Here is a 13,744-nt window from a genome sequence, read left to right as displayed (position 1 = left end):
AGAGAAGACCTGGCTGGCAGCAGCTTGCAATTAAAAGCAGACAGTGTCCACTCGTCCAATTCTTGCCACAGCTAAATCATGGGGCTTTTGATATTTTTTGAGGCCAAGTCACAGATAAACACCTGCTTCCAGTACCCTCCATTCTCCTTATGTCAAAGAGAACTCCTGTGGCCAACAACAGAGCTAACTGTTCAGGTCTTAGCATTCAACCTTTATTTTTTTGTTACTTTATGCAAGTTAAGGAGAGTCAATCAATAACGTATGGATCATAGAATCATAGAATCATAGAATGGTTAGGGCTGGAAGGGACCTTCAAAGGTCATCTAGTCCAACCCCCCTGCAAGGAACAGGGGTATCTCCAACTAGATCAGGTTGCTAGATCAGGCAATTATTTTTAACTGAGAAAAGTTCAAGTATTATTAGAAAATACAAATTTTTCTGCATGAGATGTTTTAAATGACTGCAATTACTGATACTGATTAAAAGTGGGTATGCATGGGACAGTAATAACAGTAACTAAAGGTATCATCCAAGAGATAGAATAAGATTTTTTTAATCACCCAACAATTAAGAAGAGCACTGTTGCTGTATCTTGAAGTTATTAACTTTCTAACTCCGAGAGCGCTGCTGGAAATGTTGGGATTAGGCCTGCTTTTCGGCACAGCGAACTGGGCTATGCAGTAATGAAGATAATACACATTTGAATACTTTTGCGATTACTAGGAAGATGCAACAAAAAAATACAGAGCTTAAAGTCACCCTCAAAGGTCTTTTGTCTGTAGTTGATTGTTTCACTTAATTACTGCACATGCCTACAATGTATGCATCAAACTGGAATACACCTATGCTGCAATAGTTTTCATGCTTACGGTTAGGATTGTAAAAAGGCATATTAAACAGGCATTAACTTCCTTTTAATTATAAAATCTGTTTTACATGCTCCAAGGAGAGTGGTTTGCAGAACACACACACAGAAAATGTGTCCTCCTTCAGCTCACTAACCAAATAAAACATATCACATATCTAGGGACCAGAAATCCTAAGATCTTGGAAGAAGAGTCACTGTGCAAGCACGTACAGTGGAGAAGAGATGCCATGCTGTCTTTTGAAAGCATAATCAGAACTATACAAGGCTGCCTTAAAGATGCCCATGGTGGAAATAGTCTTGCCTATGTTGTCTGACTTAAATTATGGAATCTTTAATTACGTGCCCTTCAATAGGATTTTTAGATAAATAACGAAGGAGAGAATTTGTAATTTTCCTGATTTTGGACCCCAAGTAATGACAGTGGTATCAAACATTTTAAAATACACAGAATATGTATTAATCCATGCTGCATAATAAATAACATTCAGCTTGGACTTATCAAAAAATGCAGTGAATTCTGGTTTCTTCATTCTCCTCGGGAATTTCTGTGGATACTGAATACATGCTTGATACATACCAAAAATCCTCCTGTTTTTGAGTTCTGTATCAGAGTCAAGCCAAGGTTCATGTCTTCCTCTATCTCAGTCACATTTGGAATATTTATTAAAGCTGAAGTAAAAAGAGCTTAAGTCACGACACAATAGTAAATAAGATGTAGACACAATTTAATAAGTTAGAAATCCTTTTTGAAAGCTTGATTTTGCAGAATCTAAGATGCCTTTTACAAACGGTTGCATACAATTCCAAGACAAAAGAAACGAAAGCTAATCTATGTCAAAAATGTGTTAATCATTAACTATAGACATGAATTAAGTATGGCCATTTAGCATACCTGCCCTCAAGACAGCTGAAGGCAGAAGAGGGGAAGAACAGCTCTATCTATTAAGTATTTTTGGCTGGCCCAGTAGCTGCAGCTGAGCAGTTACTGTTACATTCCTCAGGACACCAGACTCCTCTGATCCAGTATCAGGGTTTAGACAAAACCCTGGAAGGAGCACTGAAGGACAGAAACGCTCTGCACCACAAATGAACATAAAGTAGGCATCTCAGCACGCTCTGCTGCCCCGTATTTTCACTGTATCCAAAAGTAAATCCCATTCTATACTCAGTCTGCAAAAACAGAGGCAGAAAGAGCTTTGTAAGACATATATTTCACTAAGTGCTATTTGAAATGAGAATGTAACAAATGTTAAGCTATGCTAAGAGCGTGGCAGCCTCCTCCAGCTGCTCGTGCCCAGAACCCTCCTACCCGGCCGTGGGAGCCCAGCCCAGTGCCCAGGATCCGGAGCGCTGCCCAGGCTGAGGGATGCAGCACCAGCAGAGGAGCTGAGCACACACTTGGAGAGACAGACATGGACACACAATGAGGCGCCGACAGGGCCGGGCACACAGACTGCCACGGACGAGCACACATGTACGGGGCGTGCTCCTCCAGGGCTGACAGAGGCAGGAGGTCACTAGTGCCGGAACACACACACGGCTCTCAGCAGGAGCTGGCACCGAGTCCTTGCAGCACACTCACACACACAAACACACACACACACACGACAGAGACTGAGATTATGCAGACAGATAGTTAAGAAAAGATTTAACAAGATCGGCCTGGTGTGAGATAAAACTGAACAATTGTACCAAAACAGTATTCATTGCAACTTACCTTGTAAATTCAATTTTTTACATGTGTTTTTGGACGTATCAACAGGACATGCATAGATATCTCCAGTTCTGTTAGCCGGATAGCCACTCCAGGGTGAACCAACCAGCAACCTAAAGGAACAGGAACTTCATTAGTTATTTAATGATACTGAAACACATTATTGCATTGCACACTGTAGGTAACAGGTAAAGAGGCTTTTACCAGATATAGCACCTAAGGCACTCGGGAATCACCTCCGAAGCTTTCAGCAGCTTTACTTGTCTGCTATTACACTGGATTCACCAGGGACAACTTTGGTGAAGAAGCCTCTGGGGATTAGGCTGCCTCAAACGTGTATTGTTGTGTCTGTGACATTATGTCATCGTGGCAGAAGAAATACAGCAAAGATACTAATATATACAGATGCATACATATTTAGAAATATATACACCGGGGATTGAAAGACAAAAAAAATATTGTCCTGTCAGTTAACAGTTAAATGATTCCTTTTCAGTTATTCTTTCAGCTGATAAGAAGCATTTCCCACAGGATCTGCTCAGCAACAGTCAAATGCTTGTGTCTGAGCTTGAACACTACCACACCTTGACAACACTGAGTCAGAAAGAAAATACTGCAGGTGATAACAGCCTGCTGTGTGAAGTATTTAATCTTGAACAAGAAAGTTAAGACTTCTGATAATTTGTGCCTACAATACAAAGTGATTCACTTTCTCTGACTCATTCCTTTGTCTGCCATAAGGTTTCCTCTCCAGTATCTGCTCCTCGAGATCCCTTTAATTTTTACCTGAAAGCCTTCACGAAAGCCTTAATTCACCCCCTGAGAATACTGCTTAACAATACCTATTTTTCAGCATAAATGTCTAATAGAGTGAAACCACCAGACAGTTTAGGGTCATGTAGGGCTAGAAGACAAGGACAATTCTTTGCACAGTTTAACGTGCAGTCAAATAAGGGTAAGGCAAAACATGACAACAGTAAGATGGCCTCAAGGGATATGAAAAAATGAAATGGATTATTAGAAAGCAGGGAGCGTGGGTATTTGCTGCAGCAGCAATATGACTTTCCTTTCCTACAGAACAGTCTACAATAGCAATTAGTATGTTTATGGGACAGTAAAAGGACAAGCAATGGGACCTCAGTAGAGAATATGGTGTTTCATAAAAAAACATCTTTTTTAGTTGGTCAATAGGTAGCTAAAAGCAAAATCGTCATCATCTAAAATTTTATAAGTGGCTAATGTGCATACCTTGCACTATAAAAAGAACACATTTGATGAAATTATTATGTTTCAAAGCAATTGCTATACATCATATCAACTTTCCAGTGATCATCTAATTTTACTGCTGCAATTTTATAACTAGTTTGAATAAAATGGCCTTGATAAAAATACATAGTTTCAGATGCACAGGGAAGAGTTTAAGTCCTTTTTAGCTTTCTCAAAGAAAATACTGCTAACTGCATTTTAAAAATTTATTTCATCTCAATTAAACACAAACTGAAGAGCACAAATAATGTTACCCTGTTTTACCAGTTCAGTTGGGGGTAAATTCGGATTCTATTTTCTGTGTGTAGCAATAGTTTAAAAATACCTGCGTCCTTCTCAATTACCTTGATGACAAACAGTGATTACACAGGCAGCAGGAGTAGGATTTTGTGTACTTTTAGCATCTCTAAACCTGCAATTCAGGTTCATATAAATACCTCTCTATATAAAAGCAGTGTATGTTACACTAGCTGTGAGAAGGCCTCTGATCTTCTCATTGTTTTCTGAGGAATATAACCTTTTCTGCATAGTTCAGGACCAAATAACCAGAGCTCATGCGAAACTACTCCATCGATCATGTGCTGATGGACGATACAACCCACAAACACTTGCAGTGACACGGTGGGCTCGATCTGTTCCATAGTGGTTGATAAAAGGAAGATATGATGTTACAGTCTCCCCCTTCGTCAGTACTACAGAGTTATTTACAGTCATAAAATGCTAGCTGGGCTGATGGGAGAGAAGAAGGGCTAACAGCTTTTGTGGAAACAGAAAACGGTTTTAAAAAGTATGGCAAACTGCACGTGTAACATCTGAAACTGAAACAGCTTTCCAGCACTGTCAAGCTGAACACTGCACTGTGTACATTTACAAATATTTGTTTGTTTTTTCTAAGTTTCCCAGAAGGCAAATGATTCAGAGTCCCGACAGGATAATAGCCACCGTCAAAGAATGACCTTAACGGATCTTGGAAATACCGCCTGCACTACTCTGTCGGATCACGAAACTCACTGTAAATCTCTGCACCGCACTGGCATCGCTTTGCAGCCCTGGGTTATCCTGAAGACCAAAGCACATAGTTTCACTACGGAGTGAGAATAAGAGGAGGAGAAGAGGGAGAGAAGCATGCTTGAGTATTAGCTGCCTCCAAATCCATGCCTAACTCCAAGCCTAACTCCAACGTTCACCCTTGCTATTGGCATAAACTAGAGACAAACACGATACACAGAGTTTACAAAAAGCAGCCTTCCCCTTTTCAGCATCCATATTTATGCTCACCCCATGGGGTTTATGCTCCTCAGCAGTAACGTCAGTTCTGAAACTCCTGTTTTCCCCAACCTCAACATTAATTCCCATCCAGACATCTATTTATATCAAAGAACCATCATTCTTTATACCAAATCCACTCCTATAACGTAATATTCACAACTGTATTTCACTTTTGCTAGCCCTAAAACTAACCTTGCAGCTGTTGCGTGGTACAAACAGAAAAATGTAAGCCAAACAAGACATACTCTTCTACTTTTAATCTCAAATCTAAATCTATGTCAACTGTGCCCAAAGCAAACTTCATGTTTTCTTTCATTTAGCTTACACTCCTCATACTTTACTGGAAGTTACTACACTACCTTCGCCTTTGCTATATTAGCTCCTTTGTAGATTTGTAGGGTCCATGAATCTCAATGCCATAACTATGCTGTAGGCCAAAAAATAACAATCCATACTCGGAATTTAAAACTTAGAACTAATTATTACTGACCCTGTGATTTTCAGAAATGAGCACAGCTATTAAACCCTTTCCCTTATTTGACTTGACTACTCTAACTTGCCATCAATACGCTCCTGAGAAAAAGTTATTAACCAACTTCTGCCAAGCCTAGCCCTCTACTTTTAATTGCCAATCTTAAAAGTCACGAGAAATAACTTAATTATTATTTCTCTAGTATTCTGAGCCTTACGTAAGTTTAATACTAGCCTTAATCTGTATTAGAAATCAGCAAGTCCTACTTGCCTTCAAAAATTAACATAAACCATTACAGTAGAGAGTTACACAATACCGCTCTGGGAAAATGCATGTGTATCCGCCTGAAACATCAGAAGTGAAGAAAGTGAGAGAGTATCTGGCTAGCATCCTGCTAACTACAAAAATATTTTTCACTGTGATTAAACAGGATGCACATGAAGGAGAGTGAAACAGAATGTATCAGGAAAGAATGCAAGAAATGAGTACTAAAACACTTGAAAATGGTTGTTTCCAAACAAATTGTATCACGTATAGTGTACTAATGAAGGGTCTTTTTCAGCCATGAGTTAAATATTTATTTTTACAAAATTTCCTCATGTGTCCTCGCAGACTGTTTTTACACAATACCATGGTGACTGGCATGTAATATTGCCACTGATTGGATTATTCAGCTCCTTAGTCAGTCTCCAACACTATATACAAAGCAAAAGAACTACATGAAGTCAAATAAAGTTCAGCGGCGATGCCATACCACACAGGCTGCAGGAGTGGTAGATCAAAGTGCAACAGGAATTATTGCTGGGAAATTACACCATGACAAAGCTAGTAACTGGCAAAGTGTGATGTAGCAGAAAACAAAATCAGAATTCATGGTGAAGGGCTGAATTCCCAGCTGTTGCCAGAGCACGTTTTACATTTTCATGCATTTGCTCTTCAGTGTGTTTTTTTAAACACAAAGATGGCTAATAGGAAATAGGAAAATAAAAGTAGAAAGGACCTCTTAAATCTTCTGTCCCTTTTCCCTACAATTACAGGAAGCAATGAATAGATATGAAGACCAGAAAACTCTTCACTCCCATAGAAGCTTCTCTGCACACTTACCATCACCTAAAACTTTTGATCCTCTGAAAAAAAGACTCAAAACTTCAAAAACTGCAGCCAGTTATGGCAAGAGAGTTTGACTGACAAACTTAAAATTCTAGAAGACAGAAGCCAGAGCTGCTTCTCCAAGCAGGAAGAAGGCAAACTGTAGGGCATGCAGTCCGGGGAAGCAAAAGCTGGGCAAAGAACTCAACCTTAGCAATGGTCCTGGCACTGAAAAGACAGAGCTGTAACAATGGCAGCATTTTGTTCAAAGAAAAAAAAAAAAAAAGCTGGCAGAAATTACCTTCCTTATTAAAATCAAAAGGCTTTGAAAATGTATTGATTTCAACAAAAGCTGCTACAGAAATGTGTCTCTTCAGCAAAACATCTTACTGCTCTGAAAAGGCAACACACCACCTCAGGAGAAAGGTTGCTGGGCTTTCACGACTAGTGAGCAGTATGCAATGATTTCTGAAACTATTAAGTAGTGCAAGGATTCTGTGATACATCAGTATAGGTGGTACGTATTAAGAGGCCATCACGGTCATAACATTGGAATGAAACAAAATATTCTAAAAAAGAAATATCCTGTAACATAAATCGCAAAACAAAATTCAAAAATTCCTAATCCTAAGCACACAAACACAACTGAGCGGGATGGCTGCAACTTGATACCCAACATGTTGTACCTCAACAGCAGACTGAGATTTTAGCTCTGTTGTGGAATGTATCCACAGACCCACAGATGGGTAGAAAAAAGCATTTTAACAGCTGTATACAGGTATATCTTCCTCACCTGAGACAGATGGATATAAAACCAAACCTCAGCATGAAGTACTGTGCGCTTTGCAGAATGTACTATCAGCTGCTGTTCAGGGCATACACATTCAAGACAAACTTGGAAGGGTACAATTTCTACAAGATTATGTTCCTAAAATCACAGAGAATTTGGTCTCAATTTAAGGTTCAAATAGAGATGACCTCATGACAGGGAGAACCAGAGCGTAAAGTGAATGATGTTCCTGTTGCGGCTAATTACTTGTGTGGTGGACTGCCTAAACTTTTCTAATTGATGAGTTTCTTTGGTGTTCACAATTTTCCTTGAGTTCATTAAAGAGCTCCTGTTTTGAAATTCCCACCAGACACTGTGAAAAGCTTGAGCTGTGCTTGACTTGCAAGTTTGTCCTTATTTATGAGCGTCACATGCCATCAATGCCCATCAATGCACAGCAGAACAGTGTCCAATTATCCTGGATCATCTGACTGTATACAAAAAGGGATCCCTTGCTGGTTTGTGTCACAGCTTCCCAACACGTACTAGTCCCCTCTACAGCCTTGTGCTCCTGGTTAGACTGTCTTCTCTCCTCTCTCTGAACTCATCTCCAAGCAAAACTGACAAAATACTGCTGCGTGCAGTCCCCAATCTGCAAAAATTTTCTTCTCTTTAACATTTTCTACAGCCCTTATTGCCTCAGCAGATGTACCTTCCAGAAATACAGCTAACTAATATAACTAACATCTGCTGGTTTTGTTGTATCTCTCCTTTCTGCTCTTTTTGAAAGCATACAGGATGATTTTCAAAGCTGTATTTAATATAGCACCATGTTATTTTATTAACAGAAGCAAGGTCTAGGAAACGATGAAATTTCTGGTGGATCTGAGACTCTGGATAACCTCTCCCTTGGAGAGAGGTGCCACCCCAGTAGTGTTTGATGTGGTGCGCAGCCCCACTGTGCCTGAACAGAGTTTTCAAGGGCATCACATTCTTGCTGCACAATGACAGTCTATTCATAAAAGCATACCGTGATAAATGCACCCCTCTGACAGAAAGCAGCGTACTGATCTTACGCAAAGCTTGAACTGTTTATCTCACTCCTAGTTCAACCACATCAACAAGCACCCTGCACATGGACTGCAGCCTCTGCATCACTTATAGGAGAAACCAACTCTACTGAACAACTTGAGTGTCCATAGAAACATAGAAATAGGAAAAGCTCCATTACCTCAAGAAAAAGAAAATAGCCAAGACTTGAAGAGGAGAGAGTAAACCATGACTGACTTTTTTTTTTTTGTCTAATGATTTCTTGAGAGGAAGACTGAAAAGAGGTTTTCGTCACTGAAGAGCTCTAACTAAAGTCATGGTTATTCAAACGAGAGCTGATGAAATTCTCCTCACTTTTGGAGATACGGTCAGACATCATGCAGCGAATGAACAAATGATGAAGTGCCTATCTACAGAAAAGTTTCCAAGATTCATTAATATTCATATACTTGGGAGAAGACAGGAAAAGTTTATCCAAAGTTACATTCTTTCCCAAACTCCACCACATATTATCTGAGAAAGTGGTAGTGGAGGAGTTTTTATATCAGAATTAAAAATGAAACAGGGAAATATAAAACATAAATAGCTGGGGTGAGTCTGGAACCCAGTGCTCCTCCTAAAAGCTTATAGAAGAACTTACAAGAAGGATAAAACCTAAGACATAATTTCTCCGTGTATGAGCCAAAGCATTCAATTAACTTCAGGCACACATTCTTGTTCTCCTTCAATTGCTTTACACAGAAGTTTTAAAAAAAGAGAGCTCTAATCTATGGGTGACTAAACACATAATTAAAGCAGGCAGAAGCACAGTGAGAAGCCACCACAACATCAGGCAAGGAGTGGGGTTAGACTGGCAGCCTATGCAACGGAGAGAGAGAAAATGCTGAGCTCCTAGTTTGTGGGATACGGATCTGTTCTCCACTTATTTTGCCTCCTGGTCACTGGTGGTAAACACAGTAACGCCAGAGGTCCGTGAGATCTAGGTAGTCTAACATCTTCGCATGTGCAACCAGTTGCAACTGCACAGTGTCTCTGTGCAGGGCTATGCATAAATGTCTCAGCTAGCTCAATACTTTTGTATGAGATTTCCAAACTTTAACTGTAAAATATATATTCATACGCATTTCCATGGGTTTCAGATTTTGACATCTCACTTTCTTTTTACTAGAAAAAGTTCAGTTACTTGCTATCCGTCCATCGTCATTTAAGCAAATATGCCAGTTGGTGGTTATTTTGGTTCTGATACCATTTCAGTCTATGGAGAATGACACATTTAAAATGTTGTCTCATCTTAGGATAATATAAGTAACTTGTGTGACTTCCTGCTATAGACTTAAAACCATGTACACACAAATAACCACTTAAAGTAGTTATCATTGAGATATTCATAGACATATGTTCCTCGCTATGAAAGACACCTTAAGATTTGTGTTGCTGAGGCTGCCAAAGAGGAAACAATGTGTTTTCCACTAAATGGGCTTCCTCTGGGTTAGTATTTTCAAGTTCTTTTTGAAATCAACATTACCAGGAAAAAATATTTTACTAATTACACATCAAACTCAATGTTGTGGCAACAGTGGATTTCACATCAAGTCTTATGGACGAAGAGATGCAGCAGACACAGGGCTTTGTTAAGATTGTGTTATGATAGATATGCTAATATGCCAACCCTTGAGAAGCGAATACAATACTATACCAGACACAAAATGACATAAATTTAAGTACACTTAATTTTAATATTCATAATTGGAACTTCCCAGCCCTGATCATTTTTTTTAACCTCAATAATGTTAAAATGGAAAAATATTCCACAAATATGTAATGTGTAACAGAGATGCTATTGCTAAAGGAGGGAATGAAATGAGAGTTAAAATTCTACAGGAATTGTGAGTCTGAGCAAACCAGCGTATTGGAGACTACAGTAAAAGATTAACAGAAAGAAAGACCTCAGACCATATTGTGTAAAGGAAAAAAGCCTAAACCTTCATATGCATATGCCTTTAGAATATTTTCAGTTTTGTTTTACTAACATAAGTATTTACTAGTTAAAAGATAACTGTAATATAAAAGTGAATTAATTGGAATGCATTTAAATGAAATTTGGAACTATAAAAAAAAAATGAGTTGCAACATTTTTTCTTTAATCTTCTAACTGGACACAAAACAAGGTGTTCAAACTGCTTACCATTTTCCTTGCTCATTTATAAACTGTTGAATTGAATATCCAAACTGCTCCCTTGATGGTCCAGAAAATATTTTTGCTTCTAGCAGCCCAACATTGTAGGCTTCACAGCAGTTACGAAGAATGCCTGTTAACAGAAAGATTATGATTATCACAGAAGCAATTAAAGAAGAATTTTGATGGCAGTGAAAAAGCCTCTTAATCTGTGCCGGCTCCCCTGATAGAAGAAAACAAGACGTAAGCCACGTGCAAGAGAAAACCCAGCCTTTTCCCTACAGTACCCATCTGCCCATGCGCAATGTCTGTCTAGCACTCTTCACAGGTGTTAAAATATTGCGGGCTGTTCTCCTTAACAAAAGTTGCAACATTACTAATGGGAATGTTTTAGCTGAAGGCAGGCAAAAAGTACGATTCAGAGGTCTGTTATCCTCGTCTACCTTAAGGCACAAGTTTAGCTTATGGCACAGCAAACACATCAACAGCCCGCTGAGGTACAGTAAAATGAAGATGCACTGACTGTAACTGCTAATACTGTTTATATTCTAGTGCCTATCTGGATCTTAACAGTTGAAGTACTGGAACAAAAATCAGATCGTCCACTGCATCAGCGAATCTACATTTTTGAGTCATTTCATTATCATGCCAGAAGCCTTTGTTTTCAGTCCAAACAGTGTGAACAGTTGTCCAAACAGGAAAACCTAGAAATACAAACATGCAAGATAGAACTGCATTAATAAATCATGATGCTTAACACTGAAGCTCTACTTTGCTGTAGTCGAGGTGTTAATTGCTTTTCCTCGGGCACTTGCATGCGTAAGAATTAGGGTATGCCACTCTGTGCTGTTTTTTTTGGTTTTTGGGAACTGGCAGTGTGGGCTGGGGACAAGGTCCTAAGTGTCACCAGTTTGCAGGGCGTGGGGGTCCACTTCTCATTCATAAAGGACCTGATTGCTTTCTGATCAAGAGCTGTAAGGGGACATCTAGGACAATGTCCACTAGAGAAGCTGCAGAAGGGCCAGAGTCCCCTAACAGCCGGGACTAGAGTTCTCCCCCAGCTTGGAGGTGGAAGGACTGAGACAACGGTGGGATCTCCAGAACAAGCTACAGCCCCCCTGAGGAACACCTAGGGCTCCTGATAACCCTCCAAAAATGTCAGTGACAGAGGAAATCATGACCCGTGGTTGCCCTGTGCAGTTACTGCCCGAGGTTCCCAGGTGAGGCAGGTTCATGGAGTTGCTCACAGGTTAAACAACTTCCCTCACGGTTCCACTTCCTTCCTATGTGCCCAGACAGCATGAGTCCTATCTGCTCTACACACAAAATATGCCTCACCCGTAGTTATTTAGTATGAGTCATTGTGTGGGAAAGTGGCAGACTTTATGACAATCCATTGTAACAGGGAACATTTAAGGACAGATGTGCCAATCTTTGTCATCTTAAAAACGTAAGCGTAAATTCTAAGCATTTCTCTAGTTCTGATGGGCAGAGGGCTTACTGTTGATATCACTCTCTTCCAGGTCCCAAAACCAGCTTTGGGAAAGAGGTTAACAGGGTTATCAGCATAAAACAGCCCATCCCAGTAGCTCAGCTGTTATATTAATAACAATAATAACAATAACATCATAGTGAGAACATCAAAATCACAACCACCGGTTTGCAGGCAAAGCTCATGACATTTTAAAAGTTTCAATTAATTTTGTACTTTTGCCCACAAAATAGAAAACACAAATGTTACTAGCAGAAGACTAAATACAACTCACACAGTTACTACTTTTTTACCACGAACCCAAAACATGAAATCATATATTAGTTATTTCGAACAACCACTATCTACAGCTGGCCTCTGGAAAGCAAGCAATCACCCTTTGCTAAAAATATTGTTCCTTGGGAAACATCCTTAGAGATAAATGTATTTCCTGAGTCATGTTATTTAAGACCGGAGAAGAGCATGTGTACAGACACTCTGTGTTTTTGTGCTGGTTTTGGCTGGGATAGAGATAATTTTCTACGATCTTATTGGCATCACGGAGATGTAGTGGGATGAATCCTATGATTGGGTGTTGGAATGTAAGGATAGAGGCTCCTTAGGAAGGACAAGAAGGGGAGAAAAGGAGGAGGTGTTGCTCTATGTCAGTGACCAGCTGGAGTGCATGGAGTTCCACCTGCGGATGGATAAGGAGTCAATAGAAAGCTCACGGGTCAGGACTGAAGGGAGAGCAGGGACAGGGGACATTAATAGTGGGGGTCTGCTACAGGCCACCTGACAACAAAGACCCAGAGGATGAGGCCCTCTATAGACAGATAGGAGCAGCCTCACATTCATGACTCCGGGTGCTCATGGGGGACCTCAGCCACTCCAGTATCTGTTGCAGGGACAATGCGGCAGGTCATAAGCAATCCAGGAGGTTCCTTGGAATGCATTGATGATAACTTCCTTCTCCAAGTGACAGAGGAACTAACAAGGAAAGGTGCTATGCTGGACCTTGTTCTCAACAATAAGGAGAGCTGGTGGGGAATGTGAAGTTCAAGGGCAGCCTTGGCTGTAGTGACCATGAAATGGTGGATTTCAAGATCCTTATGGGCAGCAAGGAGAGCACACAGCAAGCTCACTGCCCTGGAGTTCAGGAGAGCAGACTTTGGCCTCTTCAGGGATCTGCTTAGTAGAGTACCATGGGAGAAAGCCCTGGAGAGAAGAGGCACCCAAGAAAGTAGGCTAAGATTCACAGAATCATAGAATCATAGAATGGTTTGGATTCAAGGATCACCTCCTCCAATCTCAGGAGCGATGCATCACAACAAAGAGGAAGTTCGGCAAAAACACCAGGAGGCCCGCATGGACGAACAAGGAGCTCCTGGACAAAGTCAATCACAAAAGGAAAGCCTACAGAGGGTCGAAGCAAGGACACGTAGCCTGAGAGGAACACACAGAAATTGTCCAAGCAGCCAGGGATCAGGTTAGGAAAGCTAAAGCCCTGATAGAACTAAATCTGGCCAGAGACATCAAGGGCAACAAGAAAAACTCCTATAGGTACATTGGTGATAAAGGGAGGACTAGGGAAAATACG

General features: G+C 40.3%; 1 protein-coding gene across 1 annotated transcript in view; it reads right to left on the bottom strand.

Annotated features, from left to right (window-relative positions):
• ITGA2 (integrin subunit alpha 2) overlaps positions 1–13,744 on the bottom strand; it is a 66,980-nt gene that overhangs the window by 36,577 nt on the left and 16,659 nt on the right. The window contains exons 2-4 of the mRNA XM_086629289.1: positions 10,683–10,896; positions 2,586–2,695; positions 1,446–1,537 (exon numbers count right to left, since the gene is read on the bottom strand). Coding sequence (XP_086485415.1) covers positions 1,446–1,537; positions 2,586–2,695; positions 10,683–10,896 — 416 coding nt within the window. The remainder of the gene's footprint in view (positions 1–1,445; positions 1,538–2,585; positions 2,696–10,682; positions 10,897–13,744) is intronic.

Source organism: Tauraco erythrolophus, chromosome Z (genome assembly GCF_009769465.1).
Source record: "Tauraco erythrolophus isolate bTauEry1 chromosome Z, bTauEry1.pri, whole genome shotgun sequence".
NCBI lineage: Eukaryota > Metazoa > Chordata > Aves > Musophagiformes > Musophagidae > Tauraco > Tauraco erythrolophus.
Note: the sequence above shows the minus strand (reverse complement) of the source record. Positions and strands in the feature narration are given on the sequence as shown.